Source organism: Adiantum capillus-veneris, chromosome 12 (assembly GCF_014529385.1).
Source record: "Adiantum capillus-veneris isolate H3 chromosome 12, ASM1452938v2, whole genome shotgun sequence".
Classification (NCBI taxonomy): domain Eukaryota; kingdom Viridiplantae; phylum Streptophyta; class Polypodiopsida; order Polypodiales; family Pteridaceae; genus Adiantum; species Adiantum capillus-veneris.
Window position 1 is genome coordinate 156,236,998 of NC_140942.1, and position 21,973 is coordinate 156,258,970.

At 47.7% G+C, this 21,973-nt stretch overlaps 1 protein-coding gene across 2 annotated transcripts in view; it reads right to left on the minus strand.

The window, feature by feature from the left end:
- Positions 1 to 21,973, minus strand: part of URE (urease) — a 225,361-nt gene that overhangs the window by 161,444 nt on the left and 41,944 nt on the right. Inside the window, exons 3-5 of one of the 2 annotated variants that reach the window (XM_086525904.1) lie at positions 17,968 to 18,013; positions 17,766 to 17,871; positions 10,126 to 10,268 (exon numbers count right to left, since the gene is read on the minus strand). In XM_086525904.1, coding sequence (XP_086382030.1) covers positions 10,126 to 10,268; positions 17,766 to 17,871; positions 17,968 to 18,013 — 295 coding nt within the window. Of the gene's footprint in view, positions 1 to 10,125; positions 10,269 to 17,765; positions 17,872 to 17,967; positions 18,014 to 21,973 lie in introns of those variants that run through there. The other variant, XM_086525905.1, reaches the window with a different exon arrangement.

The following is a 21,973-nucleotide window of genomic DNA, read 5'->3' on the forward strand; positions in this document are numbered from 1 at the left end:
AAGGCAAAGCTTTCATACGAGTTCCTGATCGTGCTTGCCCTCCTATATTCACCACCGCAATGACGTTCGTGTGTGCTCTATAAATGCAAGTTGTATCGAAATGTCTACAAAACTAGGTGTTGGGATAAGGCTAAAGAAGGGCAAACCAAAAATTCCTGCCACAATAGGGTTTATTTCCACATACTACCAACAACACTGCGGCCCAAAAAAAAAAAAAAAAAAACCCGTACAGTACGAATCCGTACGGTACGGTACGGACGTACCGTACCGTACCGATCCGTACGTACGTACGGATCCTACCTTGGTCCCGGGTCTAGACCTTCCTCGTCCCTGGTCCAGCCAGGTGGTCTAGTCACTCGCCCTGGTCTAGTAGAGTCTAGACCTGTGCTCAGCCAGTTAAAGGTCTTCTTGCCCAAAGTTTGTGGTCACTGCATGACACATACAAGGCGGTCATTAGAGCGTCAAAGCGCACTACTGAGTCCTTTGAAGTACTACAAAAGAAGGCGTCAACCCTTGGTACCTAGTAGAAGTCCACCAACCTCATCACCCCCACCTCCACATACAGCCTCATCCATTCCTCCATCCAATTCTACATCTTCAAGTCACCTTCCCCAGTGAAGCTCTCCCCCATTTTGTTACAGCAAGCTATTGAGCAACAGTCTCCTGAGCAAGAGGCCATGGAAGCGTTGACCAGTGTTTTGGCCAAGGTAAACATCAAGTTTCCTACTTTCAAGGGACTCTCCTCAGAAGATGCAGACAACCATGCAAGGAGGTTAGTATCTCTCTGTAGAGGTCGTGGTCTTAATAGAGAAGATGCTTATTTGGTGTTGTTTCCATCAACCTTGGATGGTTTAGCAGACAAGTGGTACAGTCAGTTTGCAGACAATCACTTTGCAACTTGGGCAGCTTTAAGACAACAGTTTTGTGCAGCATTCAGGCAAGGTGACTTCCAGGAAAACGTTTTGGATGAGTTGGCCAACATGGTGCTCCAGCCAGAGGAGACTTTTGCAGAACTCGTGACTAAAAGCAAGTCTCTAATTGCCAAGCTTCCTCAGCAACCATGGGAATTTATGGTTAAGAAGTGGGTGGAGAAGGCTCTTCCCAAAATTTCCCAGGAAAAACTCCGACAGAGTCTCCGACCTGACGCCACTTTGGAGGAGTTTGTCGCGGCTGCTACTAGGATAGAGGGAGCTAGGAAGCTATTAACCAACTCTCCTCAGGTAGAGACCACCTCAGTGTTTTTGGAAAGTCCTTTTCATCCTTTAACTTCTTTACGCAGGGAACTGGAAGCCCTAAAGTTACAACGAGCTCTTCAATAGGAGAGGTCCTTCTCTCTTAGACAAGAGAAGCCTCCACATCACAAGGCATTGGAACAGATCAAGCGCGAGCTAGAAGAGCTTAAGTCTCAGCAAGAGACTAAGGCTATGGTTTGGTGTAGCTCATGCCGCTCTCCAAGGCACCCTCCACATGAATGCCCCCTTCGGGTTTACTGCCACTTCTATGAAAAGTCTGGTCATGAGGACAAGGATTTCTACTACCTCAACGGATTGCGACAAATACAGCAAAGTCTTGGTCATACTCTTCAACAAGGGTCAGCACCTGCATCCAATATGGTTTCTACCTGTGGCCATCCAGACCACATGCCACTTTTATTGATAGCCCCTCCTATGCAAGGTATGAAAATTTATTTTCCCTCTCAGAGCTTTTATCATACCCATGCTCCCTCATCACCTCAAAGCTTCTATGCCTCCACCTCCAACTCCATGCACCAGGGGCAAGGACTACCTCGCCCTTCGACTCGCCCATTGAATCGGCCCATTTTGTGCTACAGATGCGGGGAATATGGTCATTACCAAAACAAATGCCCTCTGCCCGAAGGGTCCCCTCCCTACCGTCATTGCCCGGAAACGAAGGATCACTACAGTAAGGATTTCCCGAAACTTAGTGCATCCACAGCTTCGAACCCAAGTCAAAGCCAGAATGAGTTTACCTTTCTCAAGCTCAATCTGATAGCAGTTAGCACCGTTCCTCAGCCGCCCCCTTCTACCCACGTGGTTACCCATCAAAATAAGCTGAGTTGGTAGAGGAGCCATCGGGTGTCCTCACTCAGGCCCAGAGAACCGCTCTCGGTCTTAGTATTCCAACACATTCAACTCCCCCACACATTCTCCCAATAGTGGATACCCTGCCTTCAGCTGCTGACAAGCCATCACCCAATGGCAAGCAAGAATCCAAATCTTTGCTCTCCGATCTTGATGAAGCTTTCTTGGAAGCAGTTTCCGATCTATAGAAGATCAAGGTACCAGAGAAACAACCGGTAGAAAAAGAGAAGCTTACAACAGAGACAATCTTGAAGAACACCTTCCAACAAGTGTCCCTCTATGACATGCTGCGACTAGATGCGAGTTTTAGAAGTGACACCCTTGTTGTTATTCAGTCACTTTACCCTGGAGCAAGTCCTAGTGGCAGGCACCTCCCAATGCAACCATCAGAGTCCTATATCATATCCAATCCCGCTGCTCGACTCACTGATTATAGAAGCCCTCGCCTAACAGTGTCCGTTTTGGGTTGGCAATTCTCAAGAGTGATAGTGGATAGTGGATCTGGCATCAACCTGATGCTCGAGTTCACTATGATAGCTCTAGGTCTACAGCCTACTCGCCCTGCTCCTTTCACAGTTACATTGGCCGACCAGCGGACAGTCTACCCAGTGGGCATAGTGGACAATGTGCCTCTGCAGGTACAAGACTTTACTTTTAACTTGGATTTTGTTGTGGTTCGTCTTCCCCAGGTGGAGGGCGGATTTCCCTTGCTCATTGGAAGACCATGGCTGCGACACACTGAAGCACTTCATGATTGGGGAAACGATGCCATGTGGATGCATACTTCTGGCTCCCCGATGCAACTCATTCTCTTAGAAGGAGGTATGGATCCCGTGGTGCAACAAGTTTCTTTGTCAATGGAAACCAACCCTAAAAAGGAACAGCCTACTACACCTGAAGGGTCAGACGAAGATCTGCTAGAGTGGTTGGAAGCTACCAAGTCTACGCCTTGTTATGGACTATCTATTCAACCTTTGCCTGAGGTCACACCCTTTCGATGTGTTCCTACCGTAGCTGAGCCCAATGAACCACTTAATCAAACAACTAGCATAGAAGTCACAGAAGTTGATTGCTCAGTTGAACCTTTACTAAAAGCATTGGGCTCAGCTATGCCTTTGCCTGAGGTCACACCCTTTCGATGTGTTCCTACCGTAGCTGAGCCCAATGAACCACTTAATCAAACAACTAGCATAGAAGTCACAGAAGTTGATTGCTCAGTTGAACCTTTACTAAAAGCATTGGGTAAGCTCGCATAGGAGCGTAGTAGGAGGACCGCTGTCAATATAACTCAGGTGGTATCTGCTAGGTTAGCATTGTATCTGTATCTGCTTTTGATCAACTATTTCCTACCCATCCCTTATCCGCCTCCCCACACCCCCACCCTATACAATTCTCTCTTGCCCTCGCCCTACCCACCCCCTCACACTCCCTTGGCCCTACCCACCATTTTTCCCTCTTCCCCAACTCGTACCCCCTCTCTCCCAACTCGCCCCCCCCCCCCCCCCCTCCCCAACTCGTCCCTACCCCCCTCCCCAACTAGTCCCCCCTCCCAACTCGTCCCCCTCCCCAACTTGTCCCTACCCCCTCCCCAACGAGTCCCCCCTCCCAACTAGTCCTCTTCCCCAACTCGTCCCCCCTCCCAACTAGTCCCCCTCACCAACTCGCCCTACCCCCTCCCCAACTCGTTCCCTCCCCAACTCGTTCCCTCCCCCCCTCGCCCCTAACTAGCCCTTCCCCCCTCGCCCCTACCCACCCCTTTTCCCCCTCACCCCTCCCCTACCTACTCCTTCCCCTCTAGCCAACTGCAACTAGCTGCAGATTCCTCACTTTGGGTGCTTTGTGGGATTTGTTAATCTTGGCAATCTTTTGGTCAGTTTACCTCATTGCGCCAAGGTCATTACTCCTTCAGCATATCTTGCAAATATGGACATTGCTTCATTGGTACTTCTTCTTGGGAACTCAAGATCTTCTCCAAACATCACTCTCTTCAGTCAGAGTGTACTGCATTTTTTTTGGTGTTTCACTGTTCTCTCTAGTTTCATTGATCCTCTAACCGAGACGGTGAGCGGTCTCGTGGCAGGCAACCTGTAGCAGGCTACAGTGTCACTTTCACAAGACACACAATTAGTACAGTTGGTCTGGTTTGGTTCAACGGACTCTTTGGGCTAGGCAGGGATACGGATGGTGGTCTAGTGAACATCGTGGCCAGGTCATCACCACCACTCAGTTTGGGGATAGACTTAGATGGCTAACATTTATGAGCCGTTGGTGGCTCTTTATGGTGGTACACATGAGTAGTAGCTCTTGGGTTTGTCGGGATTATCTTCTTCATATAAGGTCCAGCGTCGTCATCTTCTAGAGTAGACAGTCTATACACAGCACGTCTGCACCATCCTTGCACATCTGAGCCTCGACACCCCCATTGTATCCGTGAGTTCTGGGCTGGAACTGAGTGTGTTGCCACGCCAGAGTCTGTATCGGTTCTTTGAGATAGTTGAGTCCATATGTCTGTATCTGTTCTTTGAGATAGTCGAGTCCATATGTTCTGGTCTACTGTTGTGTCTCTGTGTTGATCAACTGTGATCCATTGTTTCTTTTGTTTCATTCTGTTTTGAGTGAGATGTCACGCACATCGCACTGAGGAGCACCCACCGTAGAGAGCACGACACACTATCCGCGCTACACCCACAACCTCTAGTGGCATGTCTGAAGAGCTGTTAGGTCAGGATCTATGACACAAGTCCTCCCAAAGATGCCCACAACTCTGATCCTCTGAAACAACACTCTGCAACCTGTGGGGCCTCGATGTAGACGCTATGTAACCGACCCTCACCATGTAGCTCGAAAAACATGGAGGTATCGTCTCTGAGCAAGCCCGAACTATGATGAGGACCTCCAGTCGCGTGAAGGACAGCATCCATCTAGGCATTGCTGACTCAAGAGGTGTAAGCCACTCAGCAGATACTGCCACTGTGATGTCCTGGCACATGCTCTACACCGCTCTCATGCCCTGTAGTTGGATGCTCTGAAGCTCCTCTGACATACCTGAGAACTGTAGTCAGTCACCCAAAGTGCGTGTTGGACCCTCTGCCATGGGACCCCAAGAGACATGAGACCTACTACCAACCAAGTGGCCTCTTTGAGTGTTGACCATGGGGTTCCAAACAAGGGGCTGTCTCAGGCGCTCCTCCATGCAAGTAGGTTGGTGTTGCTCCAGGCCTCTCTGCAGCCGCTCTCAGGAACGAAGAACGCTCACAGCAAATCGGTCCTCTAGTCTCCTGCTCGAGCCAACTCTGCGCATCTTTGTGAAAATCCATCTGGTGGAAGGTCTCCAAGGGCCTTGAGCCTGAGGCACTCTAGCTCTAAGCCATTGAAGCAAAAACTCCTTCCAGAGCTCCTCCCCTGGAAGCAGTCCTTTGATAACCAACTTCCCAAGAAGGGCTCTGCTCTACTTTGCAAGGTCTATGATCCCCAACCCCCCCTGAGAACAAGGTAGAGTGATGACCTGCCCAGCCACTCTAGCCCGGGCTATCTAAGTATCGTGCCCTGACCAAAGGAAATCCATGATCATCCTCTCTACCTGGCTGATGCAGGAGCTCGAAAAGATCCAACAAGATGTAATGTACCACATAGTAGCCAACAGCACTTGTATGGCAACTACAACTCTGCCTACCAAAGAAAGTCGTGTCGAGCTCCAATGTAACAGCTTCCTCCTGATGGACAGGAGGAGGGTAGCAATCTGCTGCTCAGGAGACAAGTCCAAGCCAAATTGACAGCCCAAGTAACGAACAGCAGTCCCTCGGGGGATCCATCTGAAACCCTCACCTGGCATCCAATCAGGCGTCAGAGCACTGCCAACCGAGAAAGCCACTGTCTTCCTCCAGTTGACCAGTGCGCCTGATGCACAACAAAAGATCTCAAGAGCTTGCTCACACTTCTGTAGGTTGGCCTCCTAGCCCTCCAAGTACAAAGGTGAGTCGTCTGCAAACTCAGCATCCAGTAGCTCATCGCCCCGAATAATAAGCGCTAAGCCACATAAACCAACCTTCTGTGAAACCAAAAATCTGCTCATCGCCTCAGCATAGAACAGAAAGAGGAAGGGGGCAAGAGGGCAGCCCTGTCTCTAACCGAACGTGTGAGCATAAAGCGATCTCCTCTACCACCTGCCAACAGTACTTGACTGTGTGCCCGTCTGTAAAGAGTTGACACACCTCTGATCCAAGCATTTGAGAAGCCCATCCTACGTAGAGTGCCCTCCAAAAATTCCCAGTCAACTCTATCATAGGCCTTCTCAAAATCGAGAAGAAGAATCACCAGATCCTCCTCACGGAGGTGCGCGAGGGCGGATGCTTCCCAAAAAGTAAATATGTTGTCAAGGATATTGCGCTCCTTAACAAAACCTATCTGAGTACCATGTATAATTCTCTCTAGAAGTGACTGAATCCTCAAAGTCAGAGCCTTGGCAAGAATTTTTTAGGCTGAGTTAAGCATGGTGATAGGTCGCCACTGCCGAATCTCATCCAAGGAACCACCCTCCTTGGGAATGAGGTAGATCAAACCCTCACTCATGCTGTCACGCATCTCTCCTGTGTCTAAGATGTACTGAAAAGCGCTGCAAAGGTCTGAGCCAAGCAAGTCCCAGTACATAAGAAAAAATTGGGAGTCAAACCATCCTCACCTGGACAGCTACCACGGGGAAGTGCTCTGAGGGCCATGTGGAGCTCCTCTAGCTAAAGAGGCAGCTCAAGCCTCTGATGCATCTCCTCAGTCACAAGAAAAGCCATCTGTGCCCAGACCAGCTCTCTGCATGGATCTTGACGCTCCGGCTGAGGCTCTACTCACAACATGTCATGGTAAAAGTCAGTAGCAACTGCACGCATGCCCTCTGGTTCTGAAGCAACTGACCCGTCATGCCTCCTCAACTGGCTGACACTAGCGTACGCATGCCGCGGTCCCACAGTCTCAAAGAATGCCCCCGTAACTCTGTCACCCACCTGGGTCCACTGAGATGCCTGTCGATAGAAAGCAAACTCATGATGCCTCTCCTTTGTGCTGGCAAGCTCCTCGCGAGCCTGCTGCAACTTCTCCTCCAACCAGGGACTGTCTGGGTGCTGCTCCTGCATCCTCTGCAGGGAAGCAACGCCTCGTGGAAGACCTTGCTCCTCCTCTCTCGCTGCAGCCAGGCGGGCCGTAGACTCTTGAGAAAAGAAATGGCTAAGCTGAGCAAGTCCAGAGGCCACTCTATCAACAGGAGAGTCTTGCGTGTCCAAGCCCTCTGTCCAAAGCGCCACCACTCGCTCTCTGAGCTCAGAGTCCAGCAAGATCCTCTCAGGTATGCGTAGCATCGTGCTGCCTCCTATGTCTATCTGTCACTGTGAGGATCACTGGTGCATGGTCCGAAAAGGATGTCCCAGCCAGGATGCAAACTGACCCACCTCAGTCTCAAATGCGGTCACTAGCATATAAACGATCTATCCTAGATAGATTCACTCCTCCAACTTGCGATCAAAACGGGAGAAAACCAGGCTGCCAGGGGGTCGTACAAAACCTAAGTGCTGCCAAACATCAAAATCCCTCACAGTCATACAAAACCGCTCCCAGGCTGCAAGCTCAGCCCCGTGTACCATGACATGGCCACCTCCAATCCAATCAAAGGGGTCCTCCAACATGTTGAAGTCCCCCCCAACACATCACTGCTCTACATGCGGCAAAGACTCCACAACCTGAGACCAGAACACAACTCGTGCACTTGTTACATTGGGCGCATAAATGTTCAAGAAACCCGTAAGGCAACCCTGAACCTGCACAGTAATCCACTGAACTCTGCCTGGTACACTAATACCTCTGCCCACAATGGCCTGCTGCAAAGAATCCGCAATAGTCATACATACCCCTCCCTGGATGCCTCCAGGTCCAAATGCAGCTGACCAAAATGTCTCATAGCGACCACTCAAAATCTGACCACACAGTCTGATGCGGCTCTCACAAAGATGATGTTCCTATAGCATAAGAATGTCAATCTCACCACCCACAAGGCATCTCTGAAGCTCTTGATGCAGCCGACCCCTCTGACGCTAAAACTGGGGACCTCCTATTCCCTGCACATTCCATGAGATGATCCTCATGGAGTCAGTGAGAGAAAACAGATGCTGCAACAGTAGCCAACCTCGCTATCTTTGAGGCCTGTTTGGATGGAGAGTAATCCGCATTCGAACGACCTCTAGACAAGCGCAAAAAAAGTGACTGTCTCGCCCAGGCCCAAGCCGAGCGTACAACCCAAAGAGCTACATCCTCTGTCCAAGAATCCTCATGTACAAATACATAACAAGGAGGGCTCTGAGTGTCACCAAACAAATGCACCATAATGTGCCTGCAACCCGCTGTATCCGGTGGCGCCACGCTGAACTTGGCAAGAGGCCAAAGTGGCTGTATTAGATCTGTCACCCTAAGTCAACCTAAGTCCCTTGTGTGATGTGAGAACTCAATAGCCTGAATCAGGAGCCATTCAAGAATTGTGTGCTGGGTCCACTCTGTGGGATCCCTATTGCACAGCAGAAAAGAGAAACCCACCGCTGTGTCCAAAGCCTCAATGCCTCTAGCTGCAAGAGAGAGGAAGTGGACTCGAAAGCAAGCCTCCTCCAAGTCAGGAGAAGAGTCACCCAAGAACCGTGTGAAGCTGTAGTTGAAAAAGTCCCAGCGTCTGCAAATGTCAAAGCTAGTCAAACCTCTAGGGACTGCTGCAAAAGGAGAAGTCTGCACCAAAAAAGGCGGCCTTAGATAGGGCTGTCCCTCTCGAGACACGCGGCTCGTAGCAAAAGCACTACCAAGAGATCGCCTCATGGCAGACGGGTGTCCAATCCCCTGCGTCTAGGGAGGAGTGGAGGAGGGGTCAGGAGTTGAGGCTGTGGGTCCCACAGGGAAGAGAGGAGGGACGGCAAATGGCCCATCTGTCTGCAAATGAAACACCGATTCAAGAGACCCAAGTACTCCACACTCTGTCTGATCCATCCCCCACTCACCCGAGGCAGCAGTACCACCTTGGGGAGGGAGTGTGTGTCTCGAACAAGAACCCGCACAGTAGGTAAACCTGAGGCCTTGGCCACAACTGAAGCTGCAGTGCGCAGAGACTCCTCAATTGTCCCGAACATGGAACCAATCCTGGGGAAAAGAGGGAGGTACTCTCGCCCCAAGCCTGAGAAACAGACAGAGATCAGCAAGTCTCCCTCCTCCTCAATCACATGAGTAGTAGGGTCAAAACCATGATGCCATCGTCGGAAGTAAGCTCGAGCTGCTTGGATGCTGAGCGGGCTCATCAAAATCACCTTAGCCAACATCTCTGCGGACTCGAACCTACCTGGTAGTACCCTCTCCCGAGGATCTGGACATCGGTGATCTTGCCCACACCGAACCTTGCCTTGACTGAGCCGAGTGCCAATGATCTTGCAGATAACCGAAGTGTCTTGCAAGCGCTCCAATTCGGCCATCAAGCTCGCTTGCTCTTCTGGCGAAAGAGCAAGTCGAAGGGTCATCGGCTCCGCGGTGTCGGGCAAGGGGGCTTCTGTAGGGTCCCTCTGAGGTGGAGCAGAAGGCCACCATTCTGTGTCTGCTGCTGAATGGAGGAGGGCATTGGCGACGAGGCGCTCACAAGGAAGCTAAAAATACAGCCTGCCTGCGAGCCGAAAGCGTGACTCGGAGGGAGGGGATAAGGCGGGGCGAATGGAGCGGGGGAAGGGGGCGCGCACAGGAGCGAAAGGGCGGGGGAAGGGGAGGATGAGGCCGGCAAGGGGCAGCGGGCAGCGGGCGAGGGGAGGGCGGGCAAGGGCAGGGAGAGGCTGCGCGAGGGGGATAAGGGGGGCTGGGCAATGGCGGACAGTGAGCAGCAAGCCAGTTTGTTAATCATCAACTTCTTATCAATACACATTTTCATATCGTCATTTTGTACTAATATATGCTTCAAAGGGGGAAGGAAAACAATGTGACCGTCCAAAAAACATAACCATTGGGCCCCTTTACAGCAACTTACTTGAATCGGGCGGTCTGCCTTATTGCTAACTGTGAGAATAACAGCTTCTTTGAGAGAATTAATGACAAGTTCCCCTGTTTTTACAATCAGCTGTCCAGGCACGTTTTGAACTGGAAGCTCAGCAAACCTTTCAAGACTTGGAACTGCACACATGACAACCAAAAATTGGTAGGCATTGAGTGTTTTTCTAACCGCAGGCAGTACACAAATAAGCCACAGTTTTTCACTTGAATGGAGCATGAAATTGATGTATCGACACTTAAAAAAGCCTACACCAATGAATGGTGCAGATTGCATTTCAAGCAAGCGGTCCGCTACTCACCATTACCAAACATTGCCATCCCTCTTTTGGCCAGAAAATTTTATCTTCCGTTTATAAAACATGTTCAGTGCACTGAGCTCAAAGTCAAATTACAAACCAAAAGCTAGTTATAGCAGAAGCGAGAGACCACAAATTACAGCCAATCCATCCTATATTTAACACACAGAATCTACGCTCATCTACTCCACCAGCTGGCCTCAAGTTGTTCTTGACTACTGATTTTCACAAGGATGCTCCTTACCACCTTGCCGCTGCCAATGTCTACAAAGCAAGCAACTGCCTCAAGTTGTCACCCTACTGCACAAAAATTACAACAGATCCATCCAATGTTTAGCATTTCTCCATGCTGCCGCATATGCCATGAGTTGCCCCAAGTCCCTGGTTGCTGGTTCTTCACCACATCGTGTCTGCACCATACCATACTTGCCATTTTCAATAACTACAAAGCATACAAGTGCCTAGACATTGTTACTTGACCACCTAACCCCCACCAAAGACAAGCGAACATGTATTAAAAGTGCATCAAGCAGTATTGAGTCCTCAACATGGAAAACATGGCAAACAACAATGTGCTCTCAATACACCAACTCTCTTCAAGCCTGATCAGGGTCAGCATCACTTTTGTGCCATAGCCCTCTGACCTCCACAAGAGTTTGCTAGGCTAATGTGTTTCTTGAGCACCAACTTGGGAACGCTAAGCTTTTCCTGCTGTCTTAGGTTGAATTGGCTGAAACGGCTACATTCTAACATATCCCTTTTCTTTATTGACCTTGCTAGCTATAGATTCTCAGTCCATCCTCCTGCTTTGATCTCGCCACCTTAAGGTACTTCGTTGTGAGCTTCCAATCGCTAGCCTTGCATGTGACTTCCATTTACATCAGGACTGCATCAATAGTCTCAGATAAATACAAACGATCTAAAGGAATCTGTCGATGTGAAGAGCTTGATGCACCATTGTCCATATCCTCTTCTACCGCACCTTGGACAACATCAGTGTCTCATTCTATGGGTGAGAAATGAAATGAAATGAAATGTTATATTAACGTCTTCAAAAGGCCAAAATGACCTATGAGACCAATCAGTTACAAAATAGTGAATCTAATACCATGTCTGGGTACAAAAGAACTAGAAAAGAACTAGAAGTGGAACAAAATACTACTACTACTACTACAATCTAAAACTACGTGGGTGTAGCAGCTGATACAATAGGTACCCGGTAAACTGGATGTAACAGTGTGTGAAACAAAGATGGAAGAAATGGTGAGGATCCATCCTCATCTGCACTCTGGATGTCGAGAGAGTATGGCTCGAATCTTCTGTTGTAGTCTCCGTCGATGCTGTGTAGCTCCTCTCCTCAGTCGCGGTCGTCTGTATCTCTGTAGCTCCAATGCTCGGTCGATGAGAGACATTTTGGAACATAGCTGTGGTGCAATAGTTATAGACTGCTCCTTGGTGTGGCATGAAAGCAAGTAGTGTACTCTCAATCAGAGGTGTCACCTCTGTCTACAAGATAGTAAAGGTACACACAGTGTAGCAGGGCGATAGTGTCACTAGCATAGGACGGTAGTTAGTTACAGTTGGTCACGAGTTCACATTGGACGGACTCTCGCCTGGGCAGTAACACGTGGCAAGTGTTACGGATGGTGATCTACTGGACACCGTGGCCAGATCATCACCACCTCAGTTAGGAGATAGGCTTAGCTGGATTAGGATATCTGCCACCCGTTGGTGGCTCTTTAAGAGATACATATGTGTGGTTGGTGCAAGTTGTAGGATACTCTATCATCACTATCATCTACTTCTACTTTGTATGGTCGAGGTCTTGCATCTCCAGTCTTGAGTCCATGCACTACAAGTCTGCACCATCCCTACACATTTGAGCCTCGACAACCCCCATTGTACCCGTGAGTTCTGGGTATGAAGCTGTGTGTGCTGCCATGCCAGAGTCTGTACTGGTTCATTTGAGTTTGTACTGGTTCATTTGAGTTAGTCGAGTCCCATGCTATTCAGGTTCTACTATCGAGTCATTGTGTTTGCCTGTTATTCATTCTTTTCAGTGTTTTCATTCTGTTGGAGTGAGATTTCATGCACATTGCATTGAGGAGCACCCACTGTAGAGAGCACGACACATTATCTCCACTACAAGTGCTCTCATTTTTGGGACACCTGGTTGAAGTCTCACTCTGTTGAGCCTACAAGTCGAGGAGCTAGTTGGTTTAAGCTCTCGCCTTCCCCTCGACCAGCTTGGTCGAGTCCAGCTTAGTCTAGAACAGCTGGTCTAGTCTCTCGTCCTCGTCTAGTTGTCTATCGTCCAGGTCTAGCCAAGTGATCTAGTCACTTGCCTTGGTCTAGTGGAATCTGAACCAGTGTTTAGTACGCTAAAGGTTTTCGTGCCCAAAGCTTGGGTGGGCTTCTTATTACTGCATGACACATAAGAGGCAATCCAAAGATCGACAAAGTTCACTACTGAGTCCTTTGAAGTACTACCATCGGAAGCGCCAACCCTTTGTGCTGAGTAGAGGTCCACCAGCCCCATTACCCCTACCTCCCTACGCGGCTACCTCCAATCCCTCAACCACTTCTTCACCTCCCAGATCACCTTGCCCAGTTTAGTTCTCACCCACTGTGTTACAGCAACCTCTTGAGCAATAGGCTCAGGAGCAGATAGCCCTGGAGGAGCTGACAAGCGTTCTGGATAAGGTGAACATCAAGTTCCCGACTTTCAAAGGTCTCCACAGAGGAGACACCTAGCTAGTACTCTTCCCATCAACCTTGGATTGCGAATGGTACAGTCAATTTGCAAAGAACCACTTTACGACTTGGCCTCTTTACGAAAGCTGTTATGTGAAGCTTTCAGACTAGGGGACTTTCAAGAGAGGATTATGGATGAGTTGGCCAACCTGATGCTCCAACAAAATGAGACTTTTGCAAAACTCATGACCAAAACCAAGTCTTTGGTCGCCAAGCTTCCCCAGCAACCAAGTGAACTTATGGTCAAAAAGTGGGTAGAGAAGGCTCTTCGTAAGACTTCTCAACAAAAGCTGAGAGAGAGTCTCCGACCTGAAGCCACTCTGGAGGAGTTTGTTGTTGCTGCTACTAGGATAGAGGGGGCAAGGAAGCTATTCAACGACTCTCCTTAGGTAGAGACTACCTCTATACTCTTGGAAAGTCCGTCTGACACCTTGACTTCTTTATGTAGGGAGCTTGAAGCACTAAAATTACAACGAGCTCTTCAAGAGGAGAGATCCTGCTCTCTTCGACAGGAGAAACCTCCTCATCAAGAGGCTTTGGACCAGATCAAGCGCGAGCTAGAGGAGCTCAAGTGTCAACAGGAAACTAAGGCTATGGTTTGGTGTAGCTCATGTCGCTCTCTAGGACACCCTCCACATGAATGCCCCCTTCGGGCTTATTGCCAATTCTGTGAAAAGTCTGGACATGAGGAAAAGGATTGCTACTACCTCAAGGGATTGCGACAAATACAACAAAGTCTTGGTCCTACTCTTCAACAAGGGTTAGCACTTGCATCCAACATGGGTTCTCGCTATGGTCATCCAAACCACATGCAAGGTATGCAGAGCACTTTTCCATCTCAAAGCTTTTATCCTGCAAATGCCCCATTGGCCCCTAAAAGCTTCTACACCTCCACCTCCACCTCCGTCCCACAGGGGCAAAGACTACCTCATCCTTCGACTCGCCCATCCAATTGGCCCATTTTGTTGCTACAGATGCGGGGAATATGGGCATTACCAAAGTAAATTTGCTCTGCCAGAAGGGTGTCCTCCTTGCTAACATTGCCCTGAGTCTCAAGATCACTATAGCCCACAAAAGGCAGGTTTCTTTCAAAACCTGGAATAGGTCAGCTTCAGCTTTCTCCTCCAAAAAGCAAGAGCTTCCAGTTCTCTACCTCTCTTCCCAAAAGACAGGCAAACCCAATAAACTCCTCTCTCACATTAAAAGGTATAGAACCAGATCACATATTTGTGGTGGAAAGACTCCACTGAAACTCTGTGACAAAACACCGCTGGCCAGAGGACAAACAGAGTATGTCACTCTTGCATTGGCTGTCATTCTTGACATCAAGAGGATGAAGCAGCAGATCTCTTTTGTAGCTCCACATGCTAGGGAGCCACAAGATACTAGTTTCAACTTTCTATACCTCCCATCCAATGACATCACACACCTAACCTTTGGTGCTCCGTCATCATGCTGCTGAGGATCCCATCGTCAATTTTGCATTCCTAAGGAATGTGCCTTCTGTGAAGTACCTTCCCCATCCCCCCTCTCTCGCCCCTACCCACCCCCTAACCCCCCTCACCCCTCGCCCCACCTGTAGCAGGGCTACACACAGCACAGTAGACAATGAAAATACACCATGTAGCACCGCAGATGAACACTCAAGAACCAGCGAAACAACATGTTCAGTAAACTTTGATTGCTCACGAGATGCCTACAAGACCAAGACCAGGTTTGACCACTGGCTGGCAGCATACCCAACTCCAGACCAAGACCGAGACGTAGCTACAATTGGGGTGCAACGGCTAAAGTGCAATGGATAAGTGTAGTGTGGTGCTGACTTCAGGCTAAGACTGAGACTAGTACCAACCTGAGGAAAGTACCACCCCAGACTAGCACCACACTTGACTCTAAGTAACTAAGTGATTACAGACTCAATGTATTGATAAAAATACGGTAGGTACATGACCTGAAGATATACCCTTGGAAAATATCTAGATGACTGGCTTGCTGCATTTGCATCCGCTACCAGAGGGTAAGGGTAAGATAGGGCTGGTCCACCAGGGTGTACCTAGCCCATCCCTTAGTACCTTGGTCCACACAGCTACACCTTGGCACTTTGGTCCACATGGCTACTTGAGTACACTGAGGCCAAGCCTTAAGACTTTGGTTCACCTTGGTACTCTTGTCCCTATGCCTACAGCTGGAGCACCTTTCAAGTTGGCCCAGCCCTTAGCCGGGAATCATCTCTAGTCACCCCGCCCAAGGCTACCATTACTCCTGATACGCCTACCTACCACTACACCCATGCCCACTACTACAGCAGATCCAGCCAAGAAGACAATATCCACACTTTTTGTCCCCACAGACAAGCTTCTGGAAATTGAGAAAAAGGCTACTAAGAGATTGCGAATGCAGTGCAAACCTTACAGGGCACTCACCAGATGCATGGTGCAGTTGACAAAAGCATGCACAGAGCTTATGAACAGTCATCATCTGGTCATGGACAAAGATGCATTGCTCACACAGTCACAGGATAAGAGTGAGAATTCTGAATCGACAAGCAAAGGATCTTAAAAATGTAGTCAGAACTCTAAATATTTCAGCTTAGAGAGGCCAACAAACTATCCTCTATCCAGGAGAAAACTCCTACAGTGGCTAGTGTGTGTCCTATATGCACTCATGCACATTCGGTTGCATTTTCGCAGTCCTTACTCTTACATTCAGATGCACTGCCTACTACTATTACTACTAAGTATTGTTGACGTGTCAATACCCGCACAAACATTAATAGATGCTACTATTAGTTCTCATGGTGCAGAGAGGTCTATGACATCAGCGTCTCCTCATCCAGCTTCAGCATCTTCACAGTTTGTGGGGTCATTTTTTGCCTCTTTCACACAACCACCCTCAACGTTTATAGCTTATCATTTCGGTGGTTTTTAGGGCCATCAACTACACTGTCTCTCACATTTCATTTCATTTCATTTATTTTCTATTCACATTGCCTCCCTTCATCTACTCACGTGGTAAGAATGCCTTATCCGATGTATCCTCCTCTAGGCTTTGGCCCCTATCCTGCTCCATATGCATGGCCTCAATCCCCATACCAGCCCCCACCATCTTCGGAGCATCAATAGTTTCGACAATGTACATATCACCACCTTCACTGGTAGAGCTCAGTAGTTAGCTATACCACCACTCTCCGGGACGTTGAGTAGTCTTGTGGCGGGCAACCTGTAGCAAGTTATAGTGCCACAAGACATGGACAACGTTACTATAGGCTTCGACAACGGTTACAGTTGGTCTTGGGTTCACTCTCAATGGAATCTCACTTGGGTAGTGATATGAGTAGTCTAGGACACGTGGCTGACAAGGGAGTGGTCATCAAGAGGACACGTGGCTGACAAGGGAGTGGTCATCAAGAGGACACAGTGGCCAGTTCACCGCCACTACAGTTCAGAGATAGGCGTAACTGCGTTGTCAAAGATATTTAGGTTAGCTGCTGTGGATTGGCCTCTATGTTTTGTATATATGCTCAGTCGGTTGATATTGGGATATCTATGAGTCATTGAGTCTACAGTCAAGTGTTTTCAGTCTAGCACTTGCACACCTGCACTCAACACCCCCTTGTACATGTGAGTCCTGTGCTTGGAGCTGAGTGTCCTGCCAGCTAGAGTCTATAATGGGTCAAGCTTCCATTAGGTTTGGAGTCAATTGTGTCATATTGAGTATTGTCTTGCTACATTTCATATTGCTCTACAATGTTTGTTTGGTGTGTGGAGTGAGATTTCTTGCATATTGCACCCACAGTAGAGAGCACGGCTTAGATTTCTTGCTACAATACCTAACTTGCACACCTCGTGCATTGACATAAGGTGAAAGCCCAACTCTGGAGCATAGAGTAGCTTGGAGGAATGCATCCTCCCTCTGCCGTCTAGGATCAGCTCCTTAGTGTCCTCAGTGTGACCTCACCCACCACTGTGCTATTGTGTTAGATATCATCAACTTGGTCTTCCAAAGGTTCATAGACAAATATGTATCCTGTGCAAAGCTTTGTAATGCATACAATTGTCTCTATAGCCCCTCAAGCAAGTCAGCAATGAGAACAATAGCATCTGCATAAAGTGATAAGGGTATCCAAGTGCCTGATAACTATGCACCTTTATCACCCTCTCTATCATTGTAGTCAGATACCTCGTCAATACATACCAAAAAGTGTAGGAGAGTGTGGATATCCCTGCTTCACTCTAGCGGTTGAGTCAACTATCTCTACATGTCAAGTAGATGATCCTTGAGGAGTGTATAAGTTACATGGACTGTGAGATAAGTGCATCTAGGGGTGGGCCTGGATCTACCGGTAGGAGCTTCTGACGTAATGCGTTGTTACAAAGATGATCATAAACATATGTGAAGTTTTCAACAAAATTCTAAATATAGAGCCCATGAGCTTATGCAGTTAATCAAGAAAGCAAGCTCCTCATATTCAAATTTACAACAAGATATTGTGAGATACACATGCAAAATTGGATAGGAGAGTCAGGGGCACTTGCAAAAAATGTAGTAATTTAACGTAACCCTTAACCTGGCAAAAATGAGCCATGCAACGCCAAGGAAAGATCTCCATTTTCTTTTGCGATTGGATGATGAATCGTTACAAGTTTTGTTCCATCTGTGAAAGTTCCCTCAACCTTCAAAGCTCGAAAAGCAAAGGTTACCTTCTTGTAAACATGTCATTCTCAGCTACAACCTGACCCAGAATATTCAAAATCAAGAACAAGATTTACCTGAACGGTCTCAATAAGAGTAACTACAGCTGGTAATACTTGGCGCCTGAACAACACCAAGAAAGATGCTTTAGTTCATTGGATCATGGTTTAAACCAACAACTTGGGTTAAAACATCGCAAGACAAGACATGAAGCTGGTAAATGAGTAGTAATCTCCTCCACATTCATAGGCTAAAAGAAACATTGATTTCTATTTTTTGTAATTAACGCAACCTTTTTGTTGTACATCATACAGACTACCAAAAATTAGCCCCATATAATATTAGTAGTATAGTTCCAACCCCTTCGACTAAAAGAATTCAGCCCATACAAAATTATATGCAACAATTCTTAGCACTTGTATTCTATTGGCTTCTTACCTATTCCCAGCACAATGCCATTGGTCATTGTTGAACAGCATATCATTGTTGAAGTCACACAAATTACTGGTTTTTTTACGTATTAGAGGTCTCCATACTATACCAAAGTGCTCCACAAGGAAAAACCTGATGAGTTATGTTCGCCTAGTCCAGCTATAATGGTAATTAAAATAGTTTTCTGAAGCACATTGTAATCAGGGTACAAACTTGTCGTCCTGGATGACATGCTAGTGTTCATTGATGGATAATTGACCTAGAAAATGGACTAGTCACTAGTCCTCATTTCGCTCTCAAACTAGTAGTCTAGGAGACTAGTGGGCAAGAGGATCAGTGGGCCTAGACCACTGGCACACCTCACTAGCTATAGGACCTGACCAGCACTTTGGCTAAGCTACTGAAAGAGCTCTTTGGTGGGACATGGATGACTGCTAGCTAATCTTCGAGCCTACCTGGCATACCATTTACCTCCATCCACTCACTCTACCATGGAGATATTTGCTCAGTCTACACAATGCCTATGGAGATATTTTTCTACCGTGTATATGTCAAGGATGTTATCAATCGTACTTATCATTAGTTTCTCAGTGTCTTTGGTCTAGAGTGTAGTTGTCTACAATCTTGAGTCCAGTTGTACTTAGTCACACTACACAACTTCATACATTGTTGCACCTCTACATCCCCTTTTATTTTTGTTGATTCTTGATTAGAGCTGAGGATGCTTCAAGTCAAACTTCTGTAGTCAATACATGGTGAGTCTATGGGATCGGCTTAGCATTGAGGAGTGTCCTTGTCTCCGGTGTCTATTGTTTTTTTGGTTCACTTTTGTGGTTTACTGTTGCTTACTCTATTCCTGTAGTTCAATTTCTCACCGTAAGTTTAGTCTAGTGGTACGATCGATCAGTGAGATTTTGTGTAGATTGCACAATGAGGCATCCATGCTACAGAGCGCACACAGCACATCACACTTTTCTTGCTACTACAAATGTTCTCATGTTCAGCACGCCTAGTGGGGTCTCGACTGAAGTCTCACTCAAGGTCACCATTGCAACAGGAAAAGTGTGTCGTGCTCTCTACTATGGGTGCTCCTCAGCGCAATATGCATGAAACCTTTCTCCAACAGAATGAAAACACTATAGAGCAATGGAACAAGAAAACTCAATAGACACAACAACAACACTTAGAACTCAATGGAACTCGAGTAACTCATGGAACCAGTACAGACTCTGGCTGGCAGCACACTCAGTTCCAAGCCCAAGACTCACAAGCACAATGGGGGTGTCTATGCAGGAAGAGTGCAAATGTGCGTTGCTAGACTGAACTCAAGACACAAGAGTCTAGACTCAAAGACAATATTTACCTAATGACTAGAACTAATTAAGGGTATATACAACCATAAAGAGCAAACCAAGGGCTAACAAAATATTCCTGACAGTCCAGCTACATCTATCTCTGAATTGTGATGGTGGTGAACTAGCTACGGTGTCCACTAAACCACCATTTGTATGTCTACCACGTGTCACTTGCCTAGGCGAGAGTCCACCCTATGCAAGTGACACTGCAACATTGCTACAGGTTGCCCGCACAAAACCACTCACTGTCTTGGTGAGAAGACACTGCTACAGGTTGCCCGCACAAAACCACTCACTGTCTTGGTGAGAAGACACTAAAAAATACGAAAGGAAACTATAATGTGTACAAAGACATTGCTCAAAAAGAATTGCACATCTACAACACAATGATGTTGAGCTACAGCCTCTCGATTGTGTCAACCAAGAGAGAGTGTCACCACTATTGTCGCCACTATAGCACCCTAAGTGTTTGCCTCCGGAGGTGGAGCCATCAAATCGATTGTAGGAGCCTACTGGACTATAGGCGATTGCACCCTGCTCTCTACAAACTGGCCCTCTGAGAGTAGCGGCCATCTGTTGAGCAGAAAATGGAAGCACCTGTCCATAACCATATTGAGGTTACCGATTGACACAGCCATGGCGATGTGCACCAGCATATCCCTCACAAGGAATTCTCTATGTCGGCTGCATCTGTGTCAAGTGGGCCGGCTGCTAAAACCCTTGGGGACAATGCACTGAGCACATCCCATAAACTGTGTAGTAGGACCCGGCTTTGCCCATAGCCCATTTCAGTCTGTACCTGTCTCCCTAGACCATGCCACATATCCCATGACAGCCTGTGTATGGTAATCTTTGGTGTTCTGCTATTGAGCCCCCAATAGCATATCTCGAAATCCTTGAACTTGAGCTTTCAGGTCGTTGATGATTTGGAATTTCATTCCCAAGGCCTAGCGCAAAGCAAAGATTGTAGCCACGGTCCGCTATTGCACTCTTAGCGACACGCAAGCATCCCTACATGGCCATATAGGTGGCTGAGTGGTGTTGCTGAGTGGCAGCTAAACTCTCTACTGCAAGTCCTGCAAGATCTCTTTAGATAGCCTGAACAACGAAGCTGAGTCTTCCGCAATCGTCGCCGAAGATCTAGCAATAGCGTTGGGTGGTGCAAGGCTCTAAAAGTGCACTGCAGGTGAGCTCTGAACAGTGGGTGAACATGAGACAGAAAGAGGTGATGAGGCAGCTGCAGGTGGTGTGTGGGAAGTAGTAGATGTGGCGGGAGTGAAGATGAGGGTAGTAGGTAGAGGTGTGTGTGAGGGAGAGGCCGTAGTGGTAATGGAAAGAGCTGAGTCTCTTGCAGATACGATACCTCGGAGGAGCAAGCTGGAAATGGCAGAATTGACCACCGGCACAGCAGAACCAGGGGTGGATGTAGCATCATGGAATGTGTCACTCGCCTCTGGCTCACTGAGTATGGCAAGGGTAGAAGAAACTCTGCCATGTCCTAGATTACTTTGGCCCTTTTCTTTTTCTTCTATTGCTGATCTACAATACTGTCCAGAGACTTTGGGATCCTTCATCTACCATTGCAAGGCTGACCTGGATATTGATGACCCAGGCCCAAATTGGGTTAGCAAAGCATTGAAAGCTCACTTGAGTGGACCTGCAATTGTGATCTAAATCTCTTTGCCCTCGACTGTAGTGAAGTGTACGATATCTGATGAAACCCACACAGCAAAGTATGTATCAAACAGTAGAGACCATCATAGTGTGGAAAAGGAGTGGGGAAATCACCTCTTCCTTTTTGCATTTTGGTACCTCTAACTACAAAGTAGTATTTGAAAACTGCTACAAGCGCTTTGTTCCTCTCGTATTGGGGGTGACTGGGTTGAAACAAGCCCTGGCATGCCTAGATCGTAGCTTCCTTGGAGAGCTGAGAGTATGTACGTGTAACCGGTTTCAACAGTGAGAAGCTTGTCATCCCCATAGTATGACCAATTCGTGTTGCAGTAAGTGTGTGGCCTCATACCTTTGGAAATACATTCAGAAGCCTATAGCATATACCTATCAATACATCATTGGGTAATGCAACATCAGCCAGTACTTCTAAACCCAATTTCTACAGTTGATCCTGTGACAGGATATCGCAAGACAGGATTAGGGAGCTGCAAATGAAAATTTAGCAAGAACTTTGCGGGACTTTTGGTCTTTGTAGGCCTGCTAATCTCATGGGACAATAACTGAGGATTGCCCTTCGTTTGGCTTTTGACAGCTTCTTCATTGGCAGTGGAACTATCTGTTC